The 27585-nt window shown below is 44.9% G+C and overlaps 1 protein-coding gene across 4 annotated transcripts in view; it reads left to right on the plus strand.

Moving 5' to 3' along the window:
• The first annotated feature begins 1023 nt into the window (after window positions 1–1023).
• Window positions 1024–27585, plus strand: part of SLC38A1 (solute carrier family 38 member 1) — a 70551-nt gene continuing 43989 nt past the window's right edge. Inside the window, exons 1-3 of one of the 4 annotated variants that reach the window (XM_072765478.1) lie at window positions 1024–1229; window positions 18219–18333; window positions 21588–21804. In XM_072765478.1, coding sequence (XP_072621579.1) covers window positions 21683–21804 — 122 coding nt within the window. In that variant the 5' untranslated portion in view covers window positions 1024–1229; window positions 18219–18333; window positions 21588–21682. Of the gene's footprint in view, window positions 1230–1840; window positions 2003–2232; window positions 2362–2445; window positions 2638–18218; window positions 18334–21587; window positions 21805–27585 lie in introns of those variants that run through there. The other 3 variants (XM_026000168.2, XM_072765476.1, XM_072765477.1) reach the window with 3 other exon arrangements.

Here is a 27585-nt window from a genome sequence, read left to right on the forward strand (position 1 = left end):
GCCTCATTCATGCTTACTTACACTCTCCTTCTAGGTTGTCAACTCATATCCAGATGAGGGCTGAAGCTCCTTCTCAACCCGAGGACCAACAGTGTCTGCTCGCAACAGGCCGTAGTGTCACGGTTTAAAAGACTTGAGCATAGATTTTCAGGAATCACTTCCAGGCTCCCCCCTTGCAACTGTGTTCTGCCTGGAGCGAACAGAGCCGATTCCGCCTCTTTGAACCTACTTTCTTGTTTATACAGAGAGGACAGGACCTAATGGAGCAGGCTGGAGGGATTAAATGAGATACTATTTACGTGTAAAGTTCATAGCACAGTAGCTGGAGAGGAGTAGCAGTTCCATCACTCCTGAATCCAATTAAAAAAAAAAAAAAAAACGCTAGGTAAAAACTGCAGCCTTTCGGGTGCCTAGAAACCAGCAAATGATGGAAGGATGAGCTTGAAATCAGATTCTCTCCAAACAAAATAGTGATGAACATACATCCTGCCTAATAAGGTATAGATTTCAACAGCCTTTGGAACTATGCTCACAGTTTACCTACGAGGCCCGTTCAGATTTCTGTCCTTATTCATTAGAATCACTGTGTCGGGCAAAGGTGCACACTACTTACAATTACTTAAAAAAAAAAAAAAAAAAAAAGTTAACTCCATACCACATTAGCTTCCTACAGGAAAGGACAGGGGGTTGGAACCAACTCTTTGAAGACCTGTAGAATATTCCCGTGCTGCGGGTACAACTGACCCTCTGTTGTGCAAGTTGGGAAAACAGGACTAGGACAAAAGCGAAGCAGGTGAGGCCACCACGTCAGAGGCGGAATCTGAACGCAGGCCTGAGCTGAGCTCCCCTGGATTTCCCATTTCTCAAGCTCGTTCACCCACAGGCCTTCTCAGGGAGCTACTGCCCAGTGAATGGCTATTGCCATCTGCTGCCATTTGGGGGGATGGAGTGGGGGGGGGGAGACTTTGAACTACCAGGGGTTTGAATGGGGGGGGGTGTCCTCTCACTTTTCCAGACGTGATTAACACTTTTTTTCCAATAAAGCGATTGGTGGCCGCTCCACGCGCCCGCCTGGGACGCCGCAGGTAGACTGATCTTCGGGTGATGATTCACCTTCCCTTTCCTGTTTTGATGGAACACGGGGACGGCACGATCCCTGCCCGTGGAGAGCTCGCGTCCCCACCCCGCAAACGGGCTTTGTGACCGCGGCCCAGCTGGCGGAGGCGCAGGTGGGAGCTCCGGGCGCCATTTGCAGGAAAACCCAACCTCGGGGCCGGGGGCGCCCGGGGAGGTCCGCGCCGAGGCCGAGGCGAGGGGAGCGGGCCCCGCGGCGCGCGGGCAGGTGCGCGCTCCCGGCTCGGCGGGTCGCGCACGGGGCTCGGGCGGGCGGCGGATCGGACGAGGGGGGCGCCCCCGCTGCGGGCCGCGGACAAAGGGGCTGCAGGGGCGCCCGTGCACCCCGCTCGGCCCGCCCGCCGCGCGGCCTCCCCGGCCCCCGGAGCCCGCCCCGCACCCACGCGCTGCGAGCTGCCCGCGGCCCCCCGCCCCGGCGTACCCCGAAAGCCGCCCCCCAGCCGCTCCCACTCGCGCCCCCGAGGGCTCCCGGTGCCCCGCCGCCGCCGCCCGACCCCAGGGGGGCGTGGGCAGGGTCCGCCGCCGTGCCCGGTGCCGCCGCCAGGGCGCCCGGCACACGCCCCCCGCCCGCCGCCCCCTCCCTCTCCCCCTCCCCGACGCGCGGTCGCCGCACCCTCTGCGAGCGGCCGGCGGGGAGTCGCGAGGCGCGGCCGCCGGCGGAGGCGCCATGTGACGGGGCTCGGCGCGGGGACACGCGGCTCGGGCTCAGGGGCGGGCGCGCGGGAGGGGGGCGGCGGCGCGCGGAGCATGGCCTGACTCTCCGCCTTGGAGCCGTCACGAGCCATGGATGCGCCGAGGCGCCGCGCCGCGCCGGGAGGAGGAGGAGGAGGACTGCGGCCCGGGACCCTCGGAGCCCGAGCGCGCGCGTGTAAGTGCGAGGCTGGCGAGCGGGCTGTGGGTGGGGGTTGGCGGTGGGGGGGGATTCTGATGCAATCGGGCCCGGGAGGAGGAGGAGGAGGAGGAGGAGGAGGAGGAGGAGGAGAGCCCGAGAGCGCGGGCTGGGGCGGCCACGCCGCGCCGCCTGAAGGTCGCCGGGAGCCTCCGCCCTTCACCTTCCGCGGGGATCCGCCGCGCACGCCGGGCCTCCCCGCGCAGCCCGCCGCGACCCCCGCCGCCGCCCGCGCGCCCCGGCGGCCCGACCAAGCGCGAAGGCCGGCCACGGCGCGGGGCATCCCGGAAGGGCGGACGCCCGGCCTCCTCGGGCCGCTCTCCCCGCCAGTGCCCGAGGTTAGGCGATTTCGCTTTGGGGGCTGGGGGGCGGGCGAGCGGGCGGCGGCCGGGAGGGGAGGGGAGGGGAGGGGAGGGGGGAGCGCGGCTCTCGCTGTCGGGACGAGCCCGGGCTCCCCTCCTGCACCTGTGCGGGGCCGCGGCTCCGCCGGCGGGCGCCGCACCGATCTGGCTGCGGGGGTCGGGGCCGCGCGGGGCCGGGCGCTCCGCCGTTACGCACGCGGGGTCTGGGCTCTCGGGGGCATTTCCTGCGTCCGCGGGGCCGTTGGAGAGCAGGTGATGCGCGCGGGGCGCGGGGCGCGTGCGGCGGGGCCGGCGGCCCCCTCCTCGGGCTGGGCCCCCTCCCTCGGCGGCGCCGCCGCCGCGTCGGTCGGGGGGCTCGGGGGGCTCGGGGGGCTCGGGGGAGGGGGCTGGCGACGCGGGCGGTGATTCACGGTCGCTCCCCGCCCCAGGAGGCGCTTTACCGCGGGAGGGAGGCGAGGACGAGAGGCGCTGCTCGGGGAGCTGGCGAACAAAAGGCCGCCCCGCGCGGGTCCGGGCGCCGACCGCCCTCGCCTCCCCTCGCCTCGCCCCTTCCCCTTCCTCCTTCCTCCCCGGCACCTCGCTCGCGTCCCTAAACGTTGCCACAAAAGGGCCTTTGAACTCGCCGCGCCAGCGCCGGGAGGAAATCCTGCGCTCCGCCGCCCCGGCGCGCGCCCCCAGCGCCCCCCGCCCGCGCCCCCAGCGCCCCGAGCGCCCCCAGCGCCCGGCTCCTCCGCACCCGCGGGGACCCCGCAGGTCACGGGGCTGCCCGGGCGCTGCTGCCCTGCGGAGTCCCCCCCCCCCCCCCGGGCTTGGGGTGACCTGAGATCAGAGGATGCACGGGAGCGGATGGCGGCAAAAGGAACTTGGCGGTCACCGCGTCCGCGCCCTTCGGGGCGCCTCCACGGGCCGTCTCGGGCTTGGGAAGGTGGGGCTCCCCCTTTGTGCCTCGCTCTGCGGCGCGGACCCCCTTTTGGGAGCGCCGCGTCTCGGGTGGAAGCCTCTGCGCCTCCGGGATCGCGCACTTTCTCAGACCAATCCCTGGCGCCGCGCGTGGCTAGGAGTGAAAGGGACCCCAAGCGCGGAGAAACGGCATTTATTCGTATGCCAAGGGGTTTTGACATCTCTGCAGTGGAGTTTTTTTTTTTTTTTTTTTTTTAATGTCAGGGGGAGGAGAGAATAAAGCAATGGTTTGCAGACTGCAGGGTACAGCCAGGCTGTAATTTGTCACCTTGATAGAAAAAACCGGGTAGCAACTTGTGTTTCTGACGTCAGGACCACGGAAATAAAACCTGAGCTAGGTGGCTGGCTGGCCTCATTGTTAACACATCTCACTGCGGGGCGGGTACTCCTGAAATGTATGTGAAACAGCCCAGAGGAGCCACCGATCCTGGATTTTGCTTCGGCCCCAACCTCAAAATGGCTTTGCCCCTCTCAGTCACATCAGTTCTCAGCATGTCTCCTTAAGGCATTTAGGAAACTTGCCTAGTCTGGTTTGAGATCTTAAAACCTTGATGCGGTTTATTCACTTCCCCTCCTGCCCCCAAATATTCAATAAATATTTCCTACTTGAGGACTTACTATACGTAACTAAAGTTCCTGTTTCTGTTTCCCTTTTTCCTAGAGGAAACCGACAATAAATGCACGTATAGTGAATTTCAGGTGTGTGTTAGCAGAATGAAGAAATAAAACAGGATCACATGATGGGGGAAGGTGCTTGAAATAGATGACCGTCTAGCAGGATCTGTGTGGGAGGGTGACGTTTGTCCAGAGACTAGGAGGCCAGGCATCTGGCTGCTCTTGTCGGGTATTTTCCTCCCCCTGGATGACACTTGAGGGCAAAAACCAGTCTTACTCATAATTGTTCCCCTAATGCCCAGCATGGAGTAGCTGCTTAAGAAATGCCTCTTGGCTTGAGACCTTAGCCATCTCACTCACTTCTTTATGCAACTGTTGACCATCCCTTCCTTTATTTTTTTTTTTATTTTTTTAAGATTTTATTTAGTTATTCATGAGAGACACCAAGAGAGGCAGAGACACAGGCAGAGGGAGAAGCAGGCCCCATGCAGGGAGCCCGATTTGGGACTCGATCCCAGGTTTCCAGGATCATGACCTGAGCCAAAGGCAGACGCTCAACCACTGAGCCACCCAGGGTCCCCATCATCCCGTCCTTTCTATATCACATAATTTGTTTCCCTTTCTCTCAAGTGAAAACGTGAGAGCTTTCTTTCTGCTTCTCTTTCCCTCTTACTCTCCTCCCTCTCCTGAGCACTTACCAGGCCCTTGCTAATGCCTCTCAAAACTGTCTTCTCATCTACATTCCCACTGCCCCAAGTTCAGGTCCCTGTCACCAGTCTTAGACATGGCAATGCAAGTGGTGTGTTGGGATACAAGGATCACGAAACAGACATGGGGGTGCTCTGAAGAAACCAGTGCTTCCTGCAAACACACGTGATTAAGAGTGGAGCAGGGAATTAATGAGCTGTAACAACTTTCTAGTTGCTCTGCTCGGGTACCAAGCCCCTGCTCCCTAATCAGTCTCCAGGCTTCCATGGATCTGTATTTCTTAAACTCAGTTTGCATTTTTTAGTGACTTTGCTTCTAAAAACCTTCAGGGGGTTCTCGTCGCCTAAAATTAAAGTCTCCATTCCTTAGCCAGTCAACTCAGGACCCTCCACGGTCTGATGCCTCGTCTCTTTCCATCTTTCTCACAGTTTACCCTGTGCTCTCCCTGTCACTTTGCTGCTTCAGCACCGGTGTTGATTCTGGACTGGAATTCCTCCTGTAATCCTGTGTATTTGTGAAGGCCTAGCCTGAGTGTCACTTTTCTCCCCCTTCAAATAAAGTGTTCACTGATCATCTCTTAGCATTTTCATAAGGATGTATCTCTTACTTTTTGCACTTTTGTCACTCCAGGTCACGGAAGGCAGGAGATAAGGCCACAGGCTTCGAGTTAAAAGTAAATACTGAGGGGATCCCTGGGTGGCTCAATGGTTTAGCTCCTGCCTTTGGCCCGGGGCTTGATCCTGGAGTCCCGGGATCGAGTCCCACGTCAGGCTCCCTGCATGGAGCCTGCTTCTCTCTCTGCCTGTGTCTCTGCCTCTCTCTCTCTCTCTCTCTCTCTCTCTGTGTGTGTCTCTCATGAATGAATAAATACAATTTTAAAAATAATAATAATTCAGAACACATTATTAAAAAAAAAAAAGTAAATACTGAATTTCAACTTACCAGCCAGCCCAGGGACATGGGGGCTTGTTTAGCATCTCTAAACCTTAGTGTTTTTGTTTTGTCTTTTAAAAAGATTTTATTGATTTATTTGAGAGAGAGAGAGCTGGGGGAGGAGCAGAGGAGGAGGGAGAGAGAATCCTCAAGCAAACTCCCCACTGAGTGTGGAGCTGGGAGCTGGGAGCTGGATGTGGGGTTCAGTCTCATGGCCCTGAGATTATGACCTGAGCCGAAATCAAGAGTCGGCTGCTCAACCCACTAAGCCATCCAGGCGCCCCTGGCTTTGTTTTTTCATTTGTTAAATGGGAGTGAAGGTAATGGTGATGGTGGTGGTAGTGGTCCCTATCTTCTTGAGGTATCCTGAATATTTAATTAAGATAACGTGTGTGAAGTGCTGGGCACCATGTCAGCACTCCATATATATTGTATTAAAAAAGGACTTCAGGTTTCTCATTTATCAGAAGTGGTGGGAAAGTTGATCAGTAAAGTTCCCCTTACCTCTGGTATTCTGTGCATATTTAATCATTTAAAATACTTTTCTGAAAATAACATCTTAATGGAAACTATGAAAGGTGGTGTGGGGGCGGGGAAAGGATGTGTGTAGAAGTAAGCACTTTCAAAATCGCATCACATACTTCACAAAAAGGCACCTTGGACCACTGACCCTAAACTGTGTCTTTTAAAAGTGCTGTTACACTTGCTTCTAAAATCTGATCATATTAGTCATTGGTTTTCTAGTGACCACCTACGTGTAGGGCTGCTTAATAACAGTAAAGGAATTCAGTGATCAGGTGGGCACCATGTTTTGGGGAAACTTTTCAAGAACCAGGCTTACGATCAAGGAACTCTGCCTCAGTTTACCTGGTAAAGTTACAGTGTGTCTTTGCCACTAATTAGCTGGGTGCACTTGGGCAAATCATTTAACGTTTTTATGCCTCATTTTCTCATCCGTCCAGTGCTAATAAATAGTGTCCAAGCTGCCTAACCCACAGAGTTGTGCAGATACAATGAGAACAGAGCTGAGGAAATCCTTGAACAACTTCAAAGAAGTACTCAAGATGATAATCATCTTGAGTTAAATGTGCTGCTAATCCACAGCCTTAGGGCACAAGTTCAGATTAGTGATTCTCAACTCTGGCTTCACATTAGATCTCCTTGGGGTCTTTTATTTTTATTTTTCATTTATTTTTTAAAATATTTATTTATTTGAGAGAGAGAGAGAGAAAAAAAAAAAGAGTGAGCAAGCAGGTGGGAGGGACAGAGGGAGAGAATCCAGGCAGACTCCCTGCTAAGCCCAGATCCCGGTACAGGCCTGAATCCCATGATCCATGAGATCACAACCTGAACTGGAACCAAGAGCCAGACGCTCAACCAGCTGAGCCACCCAGTTGCCCCCCACTCGGAGTCTTTTATTTTTATTTTTATTTTTTTTTAATTTTTTTTATTTATTTATGATAGTCACAGAGAGAGAGAGAGGCAGAGACACAGGCGGAGGGAGAAGCAGGCTCCATGCACCGGGAGCCCGATATGGGATTCGATCCCAGGTCTCCAGGATCGCGCCCTGGGCCAAAGGCAGGCGCCAAACCGCTGCGCCACCCAGGGATCCCTCGGAGTCTTTTAAAAGCTACCAATGCCCAGACTCCATTTCCAGACCTTCAGATTTAGTTGGCCTGGGGTGGAGCCCAGATTTGGGATTTTTTTTTTTTTTTTTTTTTTAACACTCAGGGTGATTCTAATTACAGTGGCTTAGATTTTAAAGCAAACAAAAAAAAGTCAGAAATTAAATGAAGAGCTCCATATGTTGTTTGATACAGTCTAAATAATGCAGAGCTGTGACCTTGAGTGACTTTTCCCTTGATTTTGACTAAACCAGCCTGTTGTTGACATCAGGAAGCCACAGTCTTAGATTACAATTTACAGCCTGAATTTTCCCAGGTATACAATCCTGCCCACTGATAGAGCCAGGGCCACATAAAGATTTAATGTGTGGATCTCAGTTTCCATCTTTTAGGAGTGATGAAGAAGACTGGAAAAGAAACAGACAATGGAAAGGAAAAGGAAAAGGATAGGGTCTGACCCAGGTATGGGAGGAGGGAGCTCTGAGTAGAAGAGACAAGGACAGAGCACAGAGAAAAAGTTGTATTCGGTTTATGGAACTCGTCTAGTTGAGCTTGTACACGACTGGCTATAAAGCCAAATAAAGCGTGTGGGTACATTTTATGTGACCTAGACTTTTAAAAAAATTGTTTGGAATTAGTTGTCAATATTTAAACTTCGGATATTCACTTAAAATCTGGATTTCAGGCATTTCTTGAAAAAAAAAAAAAAAACAGTAGTAAGATCTGGCTTATTCCTACTGAAATAGGTGGGATATGTGTTCTCCAGTTCCTTATGCTTCATCTGCCTTGCCCATTTGTCTCCCATATCCGGGCTGTGGTGGCACTTGCAACCCTTGCTCTGCATCTGTAGACCTTAGTCCTGGCTGCACATTCGAATCCCCTGGGGAGCATTTAAACTATCCATGCTCGATCCCACCATAGACCAATTAAATCAGAAATTGGTGTGTGTTAGGCTATTTTTTTTTTTTTTTTAAACTCTTGAGGTGATTCCTGTGTCTGTATCCGGAACTGAGGACTTCTAGCCTAGGTCACCTATTCAGAAGATTTGTCCACAAGCCCGTTTCTTGTCTCTGAAAGTGATCCATTAGGAAACACTTGATAGCATTATAAATTCAGAGGGCCTTAAGACTGGAGATCTTTGAGAGAGCATTGGTTAATCAGAACTTCCTAGTTTGGGACGCCTGGGTGGCTCAGTGGTTGAGCGTCTGCCTTTGGCTCAGGGCATGATCCTGGAGTCCTGGGATCGAGTCCCACATCGGGGTCCCTGCATGGAAGCTCCTTCTCCCTCTGCCTCTCTCTCTGTGTCTCTTATGAATAAATAAATAAAATCTTAAAAAAAAAAAAAAAGAACTTCCTAGTTTAAGGTGAGAAAACAGGCCTAGAGGGAAGAAAAACTTGTCCAAGGATTATTACATCATTTGGTGTTGGGGTATATAGTGTGTTTTATTATGTTTTCTATTTTCAGGCAAAGGCATATGTGTAATTTTTTTTATAAATGATCCTCTTTATATGCACCACTTTGTGATGCTTTAAATTTATTATTTCTGTTCTTTCTTGAATAGTTTGTTGGGCGCTAGCTGTCATAACTTAGCTAAGCCTTAAAAACAAAGAAAATTCCATCCAGTGTTTTTAGTTCAACAACAGTCCTTTTGTTCCTTTTTTTTTTTTTTTTAAAGATTTTATTTATTTGAGATTGGGTTGGGGGAGAGAGAGAGAGAACGAGTGAGAGGGAGAAGCAGGCTTTCCACTAGTAGGGAGCCTGAGGCAGGGCTCCATCCCAGGACTTCAGGATCGTGACCTGAGTTGAAGGCAGCCACTTAACCAACTGAGCTATCCAGGCTCCCCTCGAACAGCAGTTCTGATCAAAAATATTAGAGGACAGCCCCGGTGGCTCAGCGGTTTAGCGCCGCCTTCAGCCCAGGGAGTGATCCCGGAGACCTGGGATCGAGTCCCATGTCAGGCTCCCTGCATGGAGCCTGCTTCTCCCTCTGCCTGTGTCTATGGCTCTCTCTTTCTCTCTGTGTCTGTCATGAATGAATAAATAAAATCTTAAAAAATATATCATTAGAGCAAAAACATATATATGCAAAGAAAGATAATTTTCTCAAAAGCTGAACTATTCCAGGCTGTTTTCAACTCTGCATTTTGTAACTATTTTTTTTTAAACATTTAAACTCTGCCCTTTGTAACTATTTAAATCTACAAATTTTCAGTTGATAAGAAAGATTTTTAGTTTTGTGGTATCCACACTGCTCAAATACACTCACTGTTCTCATTAAATAAAGTTTTAAGGGGATTTTTTTTAAACAAATGTGATATACAGTTTGTCCTATATAGAAAGTTATAGATTGACTTCGCCAACTCTTGGAGTTTATCAGTATTTTCGGTCTTAGAGAAATCAGAGTAGTTCTGAAACGTCTGAATATGGGGAGCACCTGGGTGGCTCAGTCTGCCTTTAGCTCAGGTCATCGATCCTGGCATCGATCCTGGCATCTTGGGATTGAGGCCAGTCTTGTAGGTCTGCTCAGCGAGGAGTCTGCTTCTCCCTCCCCTGGCTCTTGCATTCTCTTTGCATATCATGTCATGGCATTAACCTTGGTTAATGATAAATAACCTTCCGTTTATATAGTACCGTACAGTTTTAAATGTATTTCCACATAATTCTCACATACCCAGATTAAATGTGAAAGGAATTAAGTGGCAGACTTCATGGAAAGGGGCATTCATCTTGCTTCCTTTATCTTCCCGCTTCTATTTTATTTTCCTGGGAAAGTGTATGAGGATCACTGATATGTTGTCTGCAGACAGATGATCATAGCTTGCTCTTTAAATTTAGTCATCACTATTATTGTTAACATATTTGCTAATACTATTTGCTAAGGGAGCTATCAGGTCTATGGTCCCTATTCTCAAGAAGTTGAGATTGTAATTAGGGAAGATAAGTACATAAAAAGATTGTTAACCTATATGAAAACCCTTGTACAGGCCAATGAGTAATCTATACAAAAATGTTGAAAGAATTCATCACAGGTACATAGTCATGGGTTGGTCATTGGAGAAAGATATCACAGAGAAGTTTGATTTGAAATTTTTTTTTTTATTTTTTTTTTATTTATGATAGTCACAGAGAGAGAGAGAGAGAGGCAGAGACATAGGCAGAGGGAGAAGCAGGCTCCATGCACCAGGAGCCTGATGTGGGATTCGATCCTGGGTCTCCAGGATCGTGCCCTGGGCCAAAGGCAGGCGCCAAACCGCTGCGCCACTCAGGGATCCCCCTGATTTGAAAATTTTTTAAAAAATTTATTTATTTATTAGAGAGAGAGAGAGAGACAGGCAGAGGGAGAAGCAGGCTCCCTGCAGGGAGCCCGACTTGGGACTCTATCCTGGGTCTCCAGGATCACACCCTGGGCTGAAGGCAGTGCTAAACCGCTAAGCCACTGGGGCTGCCCTGATTTGAATTTTTTAAAAAGAGCACGAAAGCAAACAAGCTGGGCTTTGAAAGCAATGTTATACTTCCAGAGGAGTGGACTTCATGGGAAGGGGGAGGGGAGCAGTTCGGGGTCAAAGAAATGGTGTGAACAAAGCAGAAAACTGCCTAAGACTAGATCCATTGAGGGAATGGAGGGCCCAGGAGGAATGTCATGGGAGAGCAAATTAAAGAGCTAGTTATGAGCAATCTAGGATTGCTTTGGAAGATTCCAGAGATTAGGCTTCATCCTGTAGACGCTGGGAAGTTATGATTGGCAAGAAGAGAAGAGGAATGTGCCAGACACAGGTTTTCAGGAACAACCTGCCTCTGTAGGGGAGAGAGGGTAGCAGGGAGGAAAGTGAGTTAGGATTGTGGGCCGAGGGGAATGAGGGGCAGGAGGGGACTATGAAAGAATGTTGATGGGGCTTGGTGACTGATTAGATATTTAGCGGCATTAAAGCCATACCCGGGCTCCAGGTCTGAGTGATGAGGAAAAAGAACATTATCTTTAACAGGAATAGCAAAGCCGACGTGTGAGGTCAGTGATATGTTCAACTAAGCATGTGGGGTTTGAAGTAATGGCAAGCATCCACATGGAGAAGTCCAGCGGGCAGCTGGCGTCTAAAAAGAATTTGTGGAAATTTTTCTGAGCAGGAAGGAACCCGAGAGATCCTCTCTCCCTCCAGCCTTCTCATTTTACAGATGAAGAAACATGTGACATGTTAAGTGACTTGATTATTACCAAGTAGTATTTATGAGGGAGAGCCTATTTCATAATGCAGGGGAATGCTAGTTTTAGCAAATGAAAAAGACTGGGGAAAAAGTCTGGGAGATGCCTTTGTGGGCTGAAATCTGACACTACAGGCTTGAAACCTTAGAAAGGAAAGAATTCGGAGTGTATGCTGGAGGAGTGACCCCTACACTGCGGGCGGGAGAAGCAAGGGGGCCGGCCCAGGAGGCCCAGAGGCAGTGCTTAGGAGCAAGTTGGAGTCCAGGAAGCAGTGCTCCCTGCCTGCCTGGAAGGCGTTGGAGAGAATGAGAACCCAGAAGAGGCCACTTGCCTTGATTAGGAAGTGGTAGCAGGAGTAGCAAGTATAGCCACAGTGGCCTTCGAGAACCAGGCCAGGCACTGTTGTAGGTGCTGCCCATGGATCCGAGCGTGGAATCTTTATAATGACTGTATGAGGTGGGTGGTCTTCATCTCCAGCTTACAGATTCAGAAACTGAGGCAAAGAGAAGTTGACCTACTTGCCCAGGGTCCACAGCTCCTGAACGGTGGAGCCAGAATTTGCCAGTTGAGCGTGGTTTCAGGGGAGCGATGAGGACAGGAGCAAGTTCAGATTGTTGGCAGTAACTGGCGGATGGGGGCTGGTATTTCAAGGTTATAGACAAGGTCACTTTCCAGATACGGAGCTGAGAGTGATGGGTGGAAGTCAGGGACGTGCGTGGAGAGGAAGTGGTGATAGAAAAATGCTAGCAGAGCTAAGAGCACTTGTACTTGGTTAAGCCATGAGTCGTAAGAAGAGAGAAAACACCTTTAATTGGAGATTGCTTCTTGGGTCCTAGCCTTTTTATTACCAAAGACCTCTTTTATTATTTCCCACTTCCCAAAGATCGATCTTTTCCTTCTTTTTTCTTTCTTTCTTTCTTTCTTTCTTTCTTTCTTTCTTTCTTTCTTTCTTTCTTTCTTTCAGATTTTATTTATTTATTCATGAGAGGCACACAGGCAAAGACATAGGCAGGGAGAGAAGCAGGCCCCAAGCAGGGAGCCCAATGTGGGACTTGATCCTGGGACTCCGGAATCACGCCCTGGGCCGAAGGCAGGCACTCAACCCCTGAGCCACCCAGGCATCCCCCAAAGATCTTTTTCAAAGATTATAAGTATCAATTTTAAGCATTTGGTCTTTAAAATTTTTCAATTTAAACTCAATTTAATTAACATACAGTATATTATTAGTTTCGGATATAGAACTTAGTGATTCATCAGTTGAATGTAACACCCAATGCTCATTACAACACGTGCCCTTCTTAATGCCCGTCACCCAGTTACCCCGTACCCCACCCCCCTCCCCTCCAGTGATCCTTAGTTTGTTTCATATAGTTAAGAGCCTCTTATGGTTTGCCCCTCTCTCTGCCTTTGTCTTATTTTATTTTTCCTTCTCTTCCCCTATGTTCATGTGTTTTGTTTATTAAATTCCACATAGGAGTGAAATCATATGGTATTTGTCTTTCTCTGACTGATTTATTTCACTTAGTGTAGTACCCTCTAGTTCCATCCACGTTGTTGTAAATGGCAAGATTTCATTCTTTTAGATGGCTGAGTAATATTCCATTGCATGTATGTATGTGATATATGTAAATATATGTATATGTGTATCACATCTTTATCCATTCATCTGTCAGTGGACATCTGGACTTTTTCCATATTTTGGCTATTGTGGACATTGCTGCTATAAACATTGGGGTGCATGTGCCCCTTTGAATCCCTATGTTTATATCCTTTGGATAAATAGCTAGTAGTGCAACTGCTGGGTCATAGGGTAGTATATAGCAATATAGGCCTTTCTTAAGAAACAAGAAAAGTCTCAAATACACAACCTAACCTAACACCTAAAGGAGCTGGAAAAAGAACAGCAAATCCAAAATCCAGCAGAAGAGAAACAATAAAGATCAAAGCAGAAATCAATGATATAAAAATAAAAAAAAATAGTAGAACAGGTCAGTGAAACTAGGAGTTGGTTCTTTGAAAGAATTAGTAAGATCAATGAACCCCTAGACAGAGTTACCAAAAGAAAAGAGAAAGGACCCAAATAAATAAAATCATGAATGAAAGAGGAGAGTTCACAACCAACATTGCAGAAATAAAAGCAATTATAAGAGAATCTTATGAGTAATTATATGCCAACAGATTAGGCAATCTGGAAGAAATAGATGCATTCCTAGAAACACATAAACTACCAAAACTTGGGCAGCCCCGGTGGCTCAGCGGTTTAGTGCCGCCTTCAGCCCAGGGCATGATCCTGGAGACCCGGGATCGAGTCCCACGTCAAGCTCCACGCAGGCTCTCTCTCTCTCTGTGACTCATGAATAAATAAATAAAATCTTTAGAAAAAAAAAACTACCAAAACTGAAACAGGAAGAAACAGAAAACCTGAACAGACCCATAAGCCCTAAAGAAATCAAAGCAGTAATCAAAAATCTCCCAACAGTCAGAAGTCAGGTGGCTTCCCAGGGAACTTCTACCAAACATTTAAAGAAGAATGAATACCTATTCTTCTGAAGCTGTTTCAAAAAATAGAAATGGAAGGAAAACTTCCAAATGCATTCTATGAGGCCAGGATTACCTTGATCCCCAAACCAAAGACCCCACCAAAAAGAATTACAGACCAATATCCCTGATGAACATGGATGCAAGAACTCTCAAAAAGATACTAGCTAATTGGGTCCAACAGTACATTTTTAAAAAGATCTTATTTATTTATTCATGAGAGACACACACACACAGAGAGAGAGAGAGAGAGAGAGGCAGAGACATGGGCAAAGGGAGAAGCAGGCCCCATGCAGGGAATGTGATGTGGGACTCGATCCTGGGACTCCAGGATTACACCTCTGGCCAAAGGCAGGTGCTAAACTGCTGAGCCACCCAGGGATCCCCCAACAGTACATTAAAAGGATCATTCACTATGACCAAGTAGGGTTTGTTCCTTGGCCACAAGGGTGGTCCAACATCGGCAAATCAGTCAGTGTGATACACCACATTAATAAAAGAAAGGATAAGAACCATATGATCTGCTCAGTAGATGCAGAAAAAGGATTTGACAAAATACAGGATCCTTTCCTGATGAAAACTCTGCAGTCTAGGGATAGAGGGAATATACATCAATATCATAAAAGCCATATAGGAAAAACCCACAGCAAATATTATCCTCAGGGAAAAACTGAGAGCCTTTCCCCTAAGATCAGGAACACGACAGGGATGTCCACTGTCACCACTGTTGTTCAACACAGTACTGGAAGTCCTGGCCTCAGCAATCAGACAGCAAAAAGAAATAAAAGTCATCCAAATTGGCAAAGAAGTAGTCAAACTTTCACTCTTTAGAGATGACATGTAATACTTTATTGAAAACTCATAAGACTCCACCCTAACATTGCTAGAACTGATACAGAAATTCAGCAGAGTCACAGGATATAAAATCAGTGCACAGAAGTCCGTTGTATTTCTATACACTAAGCTTTTAACTGAAGTGTAATTTATATGCGATGCAATATTCAGATTGTAAGTATACTGTTTAATGAGTTTTGCCTACAACTTGAATATATCAGTTTATGTCCTGGTTTTATTACTCAAAGAAATGTAAAATTGCTGGTCAGAATTTAGGCTCATCACACCAAGTTAATGCACTCTAGCCCAAAGCAAGAATACTTGACATTTTAGTCAACCTCTTTGGCCTCTTTGAGGCCTTTTGAGAAACAGAAAAGCAGTTCATAGATTCATATTTTTACCATCTAAGAGTCAGATGATCCAAAGACCTCAAATGGGTAAACCGGCTCAGTTATGGGAAGAGATGGCAGGAAGAATAGGAGCATCTTTGGCCTTAGGCCTCATGCTTTCTCAAAACTACTGACCTAACTACCGTAATTGATTCTCAGCAGTTGAGCTAGGAGAGGTTTAATCTAATTAGTTTTACAGAATAAAAAACCAATAGTGATTCATAACAATTTTAAAATTAAGTGTATGTGACTGGATATTATTGATACGAAGGAATTCTTGTCATTTTTTTAGGCTTGATAGTGATCTGCTGGTTATTGTTTTATAAAAGTTTTCCTTCAGAGATATGTGCCGAAACATTTACAGGGGATAGGATGTCCGAGATCTGCTTTAAAATAATTCTCTGTGATGGTGGGAGTAAAACTTCAGTAAGACTGGCCTGAATTGATAATTGTTGAAGTTGATTCACGGGGGTTCATTATTCCATTCTATCTACTTGTGTATATGTTTAAAAGTTCCCATGATAAAACATTTAAAAGGGTGGGGGGAGTAAAATTAACAACTATCAGTCAGGGTTTAGTTGCACGTAACAGAGATTTTTCTATGTATGGTAAGTGTAAGGGATTTAATACAGGCAATTAAGTGCCTGTAAAATTGTCGGAAGAGAAGACAGAGCAGGCTGGGTCTCCAGGAATAATTATGGGAATACCACCACTTAAAACTAGTCTGCTAAGGGAACTGCCACTTGCGTCTCCATCAGGAAGCCAGGAAACCATGAAGCCAGTTTCTCACTATCTCAGCTACATGCTCCAGGAATACATCATTTGAGCCACACCTGATGATCAGGAGTCCATAGCCGCAGTTGTTGGTTCCAGAGCCATGTGTTGCACCTGCTAGAATTGTACCAGCCAAATGGATGCCTTGCCCCCACCACCTTGGTCTCTCTGATTGGTGGAATCTGTATCATACCTAGAACCCTAGCTGCAAAAGAGTGTGGGAAATGTAGCTCTCAAGTTGCCATCATCTACAGAACTGGACTACAAGAAGTAGGAACAAATACTGAGCAGGCCAATCCACTAGAAAGTCTATTAGCAATTGAAATTGTATTTTTCCCAAGAAGTGATTTTTTCTTTTTATTGGAGTTCAATTTGCCAACATATAGCATAACACCCAGTGCTCATCCCGCCAAGTGCCCCCCTCAGTGCCCATCACCCAGTCACCCCAACCCCCTGCCCCCCTCCCTTTCCACTACCCCTTGTTCGTTTCCCAGAGTTAGGAGTCTCTCATGTTCTGTCTCCCTCTCTGATATTTTCACTCCTTTCCCTTTATTCTCTTTCACTAATTTTTATATTCCCCAAATGAATGAGACCATATAATGTTTGTCCTTTTCCGATTGACTTATTTCACTCAGCGTAATACCCTCCAGTTCCATCCACGTCAAAGCAGATGGTAGGTATTTGTCATTTCTAATGGCTGTGGAATATTCCATTGTATACATAGACCACATTCAAGAAGTGATTTTTGACATCGAGTTACAATATATTCTTTATAGTTTGGCTTTCCCTATACAGTATTTTATTTTATCTTATTTTATTTTGTTTGGTTTTAAGTAGGCTCCATGCCCAATGTGGAGCCCAGTGTGGAGCTTGAGCTCACAGCCCTGAGATCAAGACCTGAGTTAAGATCAGGAGTTGGATGCTTAACCGATTGAGCCACCCAGGCATCCCCCCTACAGTCTTTTAATCAGCTTTTACCAAACCTATAAAACTTCTGTTCCTCAAGAACATGTCCCTTGCTCCCTCTGCTCTAGCTAGGTTCATCTGAATGGTCGTGTAAGGCTGTTCTGTGTACATTTGGCATGTGCTGTTCCCAGTACAAGTAACGCCTTCCCAATCCCCCATCTAAGTCTCCTTGTTTTTAGATACAGCTCAAGGCCTAACTTTGTAAACTCTTTGCTGATTTCTCCAGGCCCTATTTTTTCCCTCCTTCCTTCCTTCCTTCCTTCCTTCCTTCCTTCCTTCCTTCCTTCCTTCCCTCCTTCCCTCCTTCCCTCCTTCCATACACCTGTAGGCATGCATATCTCTGAAATCTCTGGATTTATTCTTTGCTCTGTCATAGAGTTAGCAGATATTTTATGGTATGCTGTCACCTTATATGGGATAGTCCTGCTCGCTTATATAGGGCTTAAGCAATGTAAGGCCAGATATACAGAGTTTCTCTGTATATCTTCTTTGATATGTAAAATATACCAATGGGCATACCGAGATAATGTTTGCTCAAGAGTACCTCACGAGATTGTGGTAAAGGACAAAAGTAAAGATATTCTGTGCCGATTAAACTTTAATTTGCAGGGGTTCCCTGGGTGGCTCAGCGGTTTAGCGCCTGCCTTTGGCCCAGGGCGCGATCCTGGAGTCCTGGAGTCAAGTCCTGTGTTGGGCTCCCTGCATGGAGCCTGCTTCTCCCTCCCCCTGTGTCTCTGCCTCTCTCTCTATCATAAATAAATAAATAAATAAATAAATAAATAAATAAATCTTTAGAAAAAACTTTAATTTGCAACCTATTATAAATGTTGAGAGATTGTAATTATGGTTGGGCTAACATCAAGATCTTCACACAATAACCCTGGTAGGCCTTTTAATTAATTCTGTTGTCTGATAATCGCCTCGGTAATTTCAGTGAAGCTCTCATTCTTTGCTTCTTGAACTCAGCCTGCATTTCCTGCCTGTGCTGTTGACCATGTTCTCCTTCATTGAGAAGTCTCAGCTCAGCGCCCCCACCCCCCCAGTCACTTGTCTGCCAAGCAGTGTGGCTGTCCAGATGGAAAGGGCTGGATGTCAGCTTATAGCACAGGCCAGCAGATAAGCAAGCATTTGCAGCAATGGTGTAGCCCCGTGTTCACTATCTCATCCTAACTCAGGAGAGGAGATCGTATCTTGTTAAGCAAAAAAATGAAATGTTTTCGAGACTCTATGATATGATTTCCATTTTTGTAAATGTAGACCTATTTTTTATTTGTACTCTTTTCATTTCACAGATATTTATTGAGTGCCTACTGTGTGCTCGGCACCATATCTATGTGCACAGAAGAGCCCCGGAAGGTCATACTCCAGTATATACACAGTGATCATCTCTGTTTGCTGACATAACAGGTGACTTTTTTCTGTTTACTTGCCCCCCCTTTTCCTTTGCATGCATGTTTCTTCTAATTTTTCTACCAAAGCCTATATTCTTTTTAAATAAGGAACTAATGTGGTTTTAGAAAAGATACCTGTTCTCCAAAATGCTTATAATGTAATGCAACATGAAGAAAAGTAGGTTAAAAACAATCTAAAATCCCAATGTTAAAAAAAAAAGGGGGGGGGGAGGAACTAGAGAGGGAGAAAGAAAAAGCAGGAAAGGAAAATGAAGAAAAAAGAAGGGGGGAGAGGAAGTACACCAGAGTCTAATAGTGGCCCAGTTTTGGGTGGTGGGATCTCTTTTGCAAGGCCTGGTTCTGAAGACTTCCTGGTGTGTATGTATTAGTTTTAGAATAAGAAAAAAAAAGTCTTTTTCAAGGGCTGGTCCAAATGTGACTTTTCTTTGAAGCTGCCTCAGATTCCTGAATTTGACCTTTCTCAAACTTTGAAATCCCTTTATCATCGAGCCTCAGTAAATAGATGATAAATTGAACAGTGAGGAATTTCTAAGTGTGGCCTCAGCCTTGGTGAGAGGTGTCACTAACTTTGTTAATTTACCCAGTTTTGCAGTTTTCATTTTCAAGAACGAGTTAGATTTCAGATAGGTTATTTCGTAACAATAAAAATTTATTCTTGGGGAGCCCACGTGGCTTAGCGGTTTAGCGCCACCTTCAGCTCAGGGCATGATCCTGGAGTCCTGGGATCGAGTCCCACGTCGGGCTCCCTGCATGGAGCCTGCTTCTCCTTCTGCCTGTGTCTCTGCCTCTCTTTCTCTCTTTCTGTGTCTCTCATGAATAAATAAATAAAATTAAAAAAAAATTATTAAAAAAAAAAAAGATTAGGAGACAGACAACACACAGGCAGCAGAAAGACCATTGAGAACACAGAAGCAGCGCTATCCACAAGCTGTGGACCATAGGCCTCAGAAGAAACAAAACTTGCTGACTCCTTGATCTTGGACTTCTAGGCTCCTTGACTGTGAAAAATTTTTTTCTGTGTAAGCCAAAGAAAAAAACATTTATTCTCTGTGATTAACTTAGTACTGGCATTTGCTTTATACTGACATCATCTTAGTGGCCAGGACTTCCTTTTTATGATGCTTTTGCCTTTTTTTAATCCATTTATTTAATTGACCATCTATCTATATATATATATATGTTATTTGTACACACATACACATGTATATTGATACAAAAGTCTAAATTCAAACAATAGACTCCAGATCTATTATTAGTCAACTTTTTCCCCCCTCAGAAAATTTTTGTCCAGCGTCCTCTTTCCTCCTGATCTGTCAGAGGAGAGGACTCAGCCCGAATTGCAAACACCACCCACTGAATCCACTTTCTACGAGCCCCGCAGTATCACTTCAGTATCACTTCAGACTCCGAGGGAAGTGATACAGAGGAGAGACCTTGTGGCAGGGCTCCTGGAAATCACCCAGTCTAGCCCATCTGTGTGGCTTTCATTAAGGCGGCCAACAAGAGTGCGTGTTAACACACTGCGACGTTTATAAAGAGGTTGTAAATGCTGCTGCTGTGTGAAGGCACTAAAAACAATTAGAGATGGGCCTAGTTGCTAGTACTACCATTCCAGCTAGAGAATCAGCCTAGGGAGATCTCCCACACCACCCAGGGAGACGTGGGGCTTGACCCTCCCTGCCCTGGCCTCCTGCTCTCCAGGAGAGGCCCTGCCCTGCAGGGAAGTGGAGCTCCCAGGACCTGAAGTATTAGGAAGTGTTTTTTTTTCTTTTTTTAAGCCTATTTTCCCCAGTTGGCAGTGAGAATGTCTTCACCAGCAGGGGACAGCAATGGCCCCCTCTCCCTGGGGGTATGGTAGGAAGCTCTAGGCCCCCACTGCAAGGTCTGCCTATCCTGGCCCCAAAAGGCAGGGGCAGTCTAGCACGCCAGTGCGCAGGTTTAAAATGTATTTTCATTGGCTTTGTCTCCAGTCTCGTCCATGCCTGGTTTCTAGGGTTTTCCCCATCCCCTCATTTGGGGGTCCAGACTCAAGAGGACAGGTGTAAAGGGGAACAGAGGTCACCAGCACTGAGGTGAGCCTCCCTGTTGGAAGTTTTAAAGGATCCTGGAACCAAGGGAATTTCATGCTAGATAGGAGTCGGTATGAACAAAAAGGAATACTGCGTGCCTTGGTTGTAGGAAAGTGAACAGTCTTAAAAAATGATCATTTTGAGGTATTTTCTACGGGTCCTGAAAATTTTGTCAATTAGCAAAATACTGGTTGGGATGTACCGGGATGCTTACCTGGGCACATTAGGGTTTTGACTCTTAACTAGGCTATAGTCAGCTTATGGAATTCAGGATCAAAGTATCATCCAAAGGGGTTTGCCTTTGGTGGTAAAAAGAAAAAAACAAAACAAAAAACTTTCTTGTTTTTCTGCTTCATTCCCTGGTGTCCATCACCTCACCGAGATGACCCTGGTGAGGCTCCTGTGTATACATAGGCCTTACTTTTCAGGTCACATCTAGCTCTTTTTGGTTGCCACCTGCTTAATTTGTGATGTGTCTGAAGCTCTTTTTCCCCTTATATGCCAGTCATCCATGTAGGGCAGACTAGGAACTCTACAAGTCTTTTGTTTCTGGAGAGGAAATACAGTTTTAGGTAGATTAACCTAAATCCCCTGAGTATGAGTTTTTAATTCCCTAATTCCCTGACATGGAGTGATTTCATGGAAGAGATTGATTTAATCTCTTGCAGTTGATGGATAAAGTGTTTGCTAAATTTCAAAACACAGGTTTGTCCTTTGCTGCTTGACCTCCAGGTTGGGTAGTTGATCCCTCATGATGCCATTTATTGAGGATTCGCATTTTTATTAAACGAGGATTGCTAGATCGGAGGTGCTTTTGTGTCTGTGTAGTCTGCACCCACTATCTGTGTGCCCTGTGATGGGATGCATTAAAATAACTGCATCCCTTTCCTTTTAAACAGTTTCATAAAAGGCATCTATAATGCCTGCAGCTGACTTGGTATTCCTATAAATGTGAACGGGAAAATTATGGGACAGGACTCATCTTGCAGTTATAAAGAGGGGAGAGTTATGACAGGCATAAAATTTAGAGATAAGCCTCTATAACTTGATGTACAAAGACTGCTCAAACGCATTGAAGAGCAAAATGTATAAGTTATCAGTAAGTTGACTATTGTTTACTTGTCACAGTTTAATCAGTAGTCATATTCATATGTTTATTTTTTATTGTGTTGTATTTTAGGGGTGTCAAGCTTATATTTTTGCTGCTATCCATTTGTAATACACTCAGAGCAGAATTTGGACTAATTTTTTGACTATCGATACTACTTTCTAAACATGATGCATTTCAAAAGTGGACTCGAATTAACGGAGTTGCAGAACATGACAGTGCCCGAGGATGATAACATTAGCAACGATTCCAATGATTTCACCGAAGTAGAAAATGGTCAGATAAATAGGTGAGTATTTTTCAGCTAACACTCTCAACCCTATGAAAGAAATGTCTCTAAAATATTATTCTGGTGTTAGGTTATTCTCCTGAATTATTCATTACTAAAGTTATGCTCCATTTGAAGACGTAATTTGAATTTCTTATGTGACATCTGTTGGGCACAGTCTGCAATAGCAAATGAAGCAAATAGGAAAGTAATTTATTCATCCTTTCAAATGTTTCAATTGAGTCTAATAAAAATATATAAATACACTGGACCCCAACCAGACCTAACTTTTCAAAAGCTCTATGCTTGTGAATCAGACAGGCTGCTAGAATTTTGCTGCATCTCATATCTGAGCATGTACTACAAGTCATCTGCCCTCACCCACATTTTTACTAACAGTCAACATCCCATTTGCCAATGATCCCATTTTAAAACTGCAAATACAGCATTACAAGCATGATGTCTATCACAGATTTTAAATAGTAATAATAATAGTTGAGCCGCAGTAGTTCTCTGAGAAACTGTAGTAGGGAATTAGTACATGAAACAGAAAGAGAAGAGAGCATGAGTGGGAGGAGGTAGATGGGAGGCAGGTGGGAAGAGTCTGCCCCAAAAGCTCTCAGCCCCACTCATGACCTCAGCAGGTCCTTGTAACTCTTGGGTCTTGTGTTTCTTACATTAGAAGAGAAGGACTGATGTCTTTTTTTCCCTCTTTTTTAAGTGATCTGGGCCATTCTCTGACATGCTGATTTTATAGCCAGTGTCTGTGGATCATTTCACAGGAAGCTCTCTAGCTTGGGACTCAGTGATGTGGTCTGTTTAAAGCATGTAGCCTCCTAAAAGGTCAGGGGAAGAGAGTGGAATAGACAGGACCACTTACTAGAACGTTCCAGAGATGTACGTATTTGGGGGGTGATCAGACGGAAATGGGATGGAAGAAGATGAAAACCTACAACAGCTAACCAGGCATCTTTGTGGAAATTGTTTCTGGAAATCTGCTCTATGCTTAATATGGTGTGCAATTGGAAGGCCTGCTGAGTCCTCAGCTGTGGTCATCACAAACTCAAAAGTTCCAGCCCTGCTTCTCCCTTTTCTCTTCCCTAAATGTTCTCAGAGGTTAAGTGTGCAACCCAGACACTTCCTCATTATCATCCAAGTACCATTCACTGGGTTGTGACATATCTTACTGTTGGAATTAAATTTGCTTCTTGGAATTTTTCTGAGTAATTATCAATAATAACTACCATTTCTTGAGTGCCAAGTATTTTTTGCATATATTGCCATTTTTCCTTATAACATTCTTTTGCAAATAAGGAAAAATTTAAAATGCATTTTACAAATCAGGACGCTGAGACTCAGAGAAATAAAATAACTTGCCCAATAGTGCACACAGGTTCTGTCAGAAATCCCCGTCTTTCTGCTCTATGCTGCTGCCTCCGACTATTGGGGCATTAATGAAAAAAGGGTAGTCTTTCCCAGTTTTATTAAAATACCAATGCTATTTTAAGCTGCGTACACCCAGAGTGTTCTGCAGTCACTACTGACCTCCACTTAACAGTGGATGGGAGTCCAACCATTTCACAAGACAGTTTAGTTTTATAATGAAGCTTCATTGATTGCCCAAGCAGTGCAAACTGTAAGGACCTTAAAATGAGTCATAATGTTCAGTTTAGAATCTGAACTTGATCTTTAGAAGTTGTACTTAGTAAACTAAATATATTAAGTTGTTGAGGAGATTCCAGCTTGCAATAGCTGGAAGTACCCATTCTCGCCCATGGCTTGGGCACCTTGCCTGAGCTCACTTCCTCACAGACTGTGATTAAAGCAGTAAGTGGGTACAGCGGGAGAGCTGGCGGGTGTTGACCACTTGCTTTGTGGAATCTGGTTCTGCTACTGCAAATGCAGTGTGATGCATTTCTTTCTTTATTTTATGTCCTCTCTTTCACTGACATAGTTCATGAATCTTGCTTCCTTTCTGGCTCCAGGACAATTCAAATTAAAAACAGCATATGGCAACATGAAGCCAAAAGAGGCCAATGAAAGAAACAAAAGATCCCCATCATGATTCCTGCAAAAGCTACACCTAAATACCTCTCACTCTTCTTGTGGCGTTTTCACATGGGAGTGAGGAAAGTAGGCTCAGTTATAGGAATCTAAGAGGGCCATCTGCCAAAGCAGTGAACTTTTGGGGTCACGGTCCCTCTTTTTACAAAGCTAGAGAGAATGTGGAAAGCAAATATTGATCTCTGCTTGCGTGGCATGTAACTGATGTCTTTGCCTGAGAACTCCCCCACTAGGGTACTGTAAGAGTCATCTTTTTAAGTTTAGTTAAAAATAGAGTAGAGCCATCCGGGTATTAGAACTCCTGCCCTTATTCCAGTTCAGTTGTTTTATTTCATGCCCTAATTTTGGGGTTGTAGTCATAGGAATCTTTACCTGAAACAGCAAAACCTTTCAAAATGTCCATGGGACCAGTACTGCTGACATTTTAATGTGCATACTCAACACCTGGAAGCCTTGTTAAAATGCAGATTCTGGTTCGGGAGGTCTGCGGTGGGGCCTGAGATTCTATTTCAGGGCCTGAGATTCATATTCATGTATGTTATGCCCATGTTGTTGATCCAGGGACCACACTTCAGAGAGGCAGGCTCTAGGCTCTTTTTCTGGATGTGAGCTTCTTGACAGAAAGAGCCATCTTAGTCATCTTTATATCTCTTATACCTTGTAATGATATAATAATAGTGCCTGGTACAGGGTGGATGTTACAAAATATTAGTTAAATGGGAGAGAGACAGACACAAACACACACAGGGGGAACAGTTAGTGCATGGTTTGGATTTGGATTTGAATTGAATCCTGGCTCAATCAGTAGACCTTGTGCTTTGAGCCTTAGTTCTATCCCTGTGAGACAGAGATAATAATAATACCTTACCTCATGGGATCGTTGGGGAATATTAAATGCAATACTGTTATACTGTTTATAGGTTAAGAATTCAGGCTCTGGGGCAGCCTGGGTGGCTCAACAGTTTGGCGCCGCCTTCAGCGCAGGACGGGATCCCGGAGTCCCAGGATCGAGTCCCGCCTCTGCCTGTGTCTCTGCCTCTCTCTCTCTCTCTGTGTCTCGTGAATAAATAAATAAAATCTTAAAAAAAAAAAAAAAAAAAGAATTCAGGCTCTGCATCCAGCCTGCTCAGGTTCAAATCCTGGCTCAGCACTTTACTTATTAGCGATGTCACTTTGGTCAAGTTACTTAATTTCTCTAAAATGGGACTAATGATAGTACTGATCACATGTAATGATTGTGAAAATAGATGAGCAAATCCATGTACAGTGTTTGGCAGAGTGTCTGGCAATAGTAAGACTTTTAGTTTAGTAGGAGAAAAGTTTGTATCAATAATAGGGCAACCCTCTTTCTTTGGGAAGCTCTTCTGTGTTCTCCACCCCGAGGAATAACAATTTCGCTTTAGCTTTTGGAGGGTTGCTGGTTATTGTTACCTTAAAGCTGTTGAAATACTAAAGTTGTCAAAATATTCATAGATTATCCTAGCTGTATCCATGAGAATATTCATGTATGTTATCTACTGTTGTTCTGGTCTTTATGTAGAGTTAGTGTTGTTATGACCCCAGAAGAGTCTTTAAGATTTTTCTTGAAAGAATCAGGGACAAAAAAAAAAAAAAAAGAATCCGGGACAACTCTTGTCACTATACCCTGCATCAGCCATTGTTTGTTTTGATCCCTCTGTATCTTCCAGAAGAATTTATGTACTAAATTCGTATCATTTGGAAGGACGCTTGAGAATGTAATATCTTTTCTACATGTTAAGGATGAAGTTTCCACAACTTCTGTCTTCAGTTTTCATGTCAGAAAATTCTTTCCTTGCTTTAATGGCTTTTGTTCCCTTTCTTTTCAGTAGAGTTTGACTGTCAAGTAAGGCTTTGTTTACCCTCTAGTCTTTTCTTTATTTTTTTTAAGTTTTTAACCTTCCTTTTCCTTTTTAATAGAGTGTTAGAATTTCGGTAAAGAACTAGCAAAGGTCATTTAAGTTCAAGTTTTTTTTAAGTTATTTATTTATTTATTCATTTAAAATAATTCAAGTATAGTTAACAAACATATTAGTTTTGAGTGTGCAGTATAGTGATTCAGCAATTCTTCAGCAATTCTATACATTATTCAGTGCTTATCACTATCACTGTCCTCTTAATCCCCTTCACCTATTTCCCCCATCCCCCCCAAGCCCCTCCCCTCTGATGACCTTTGGTTTGTTTTCTATAGTTAAGAATCTGTTTTTTGTCTCTTTCTTCTTTGTTTGTTTCTTAAATTCCACATATGAGTAAAATCATACTGTATTAGTCTTTCTCTGACATTGTACTTAGCACCATACCCTTTAGGTCCATCCACGTTGTTGTGAATGGCAAGATTTCATTTTTTGTTGTGTGTGGCTCTTTGTATGTACCTTATCTTCTTTATCCATCCCATCTATGGATGGATGCTTGGGTCCCTTCCATAATTTGGCTATCCTAAATAATGCTGCAATAAACATAGGGGTGCATATATCTTTCAAATTAGTTTTTGTATTCTTTGGGTAAATACCCAGTATGGGAATTACTGGATCATATGGTAATTCTTTTTTTTTTAATAAATTTATTTTTTATTGGTGTTCAATTTACCAACATACAGAATAACACCCAGTGCTCATCCCGTCAAGTGCCCCCCCCAGTGCCCGTCACCCATTCACCCCCACCCCCCGCCCTCCTCCCCTTCCACCATCCCTAGTTCGTTTCCCAGAGTTAGGAGTTCTGTCTCCCTTTCTGATATTTCCCACACATTTCTTCTCCCTTCCCTTTTATTCCCTTTCACTATTACTTATATTCCCCAAATGAATGAGAACATATAATGTTTGTCCTTCTCCGATTGACTTACTTCACTCAGCGGTAATTCTATTTTTGATTTATTTTATTTAATTTTTTGAGGAACCTCCATACTCTTTCCCAGAGTGGCCACACCAGTTTCCATTCCCATCAATAGTGTGCGAGGGTTCCTTTTTCTCCACATCTTCACCGATACTTATTGTTTCTTGTGTTTTTTATTTTAGCTATTCTGACAGGTGTGAGGTGATATCTGTGGTTTTGATTTGCATTTCCCTGATGATGAGTGATATCGAGCATCTTTTCATGTGTCTCTTGGCCATCTGGATCCGTCTTCTCTTTAAATGCCTTCTGTTTCTTTCATTCTTTCATGTTTTCCAATCTCTTTGTTACATCTTTCCTCCGGTTCTGTCTTCCTTTTCCTTTTTATTTTTTTTTTTATTTATTTATTTTTTTTCTTTTCCTTTTTAATAGAGTGTTACAATTTCGGTAAAGAACTAGCAAAGGTCATTTAGGTTCAAGCACTCATCTCTTTTGTGTTATGAATCCTCAAATGAAACACTATCATCTAGTAAGAACCTGATTGGTAGAGATTACAATAGGAAGATTATCTTCCTATCATACAACCCATCCTTAATTGGATTGTTGTTGATTTATTTTTAGTTTTAAATAACTGCTCTGTATTTCTCTCCTCCTTTCACACTATCTCAGTATAACGCCTACATCCTTTATAAGGCTTTGTGTATTGAAGGTCACCACGACAGCCACTGTAGGTTTTATTTTGTTTTGTTTTGGACACAGAACAATTGGTTCCCTAAGAGTTGTTGAATTCTGCTTTGTAGGTACAGACCGACCCAGTGGAAATTCTTCTTTTAATAATACTTCTATCATCTGAGACCATATGTCAAAGGCACCTTCACCCATAGCCCATTTTTA

The sequence above is a fragment of the Vulpes vulpes genome, chromosome 8 (assembly GCF_048418805.1).
Source record: "Vulpes vulpes isolate BD-2025 chromosome 8, VulVul3, whole genome shotgun sequence".
NCBI lineage: Eukaryota > Metazoa > Chordata > Mammalia > Carnivora > Canidae > Vulpes > Vulpes vulpes.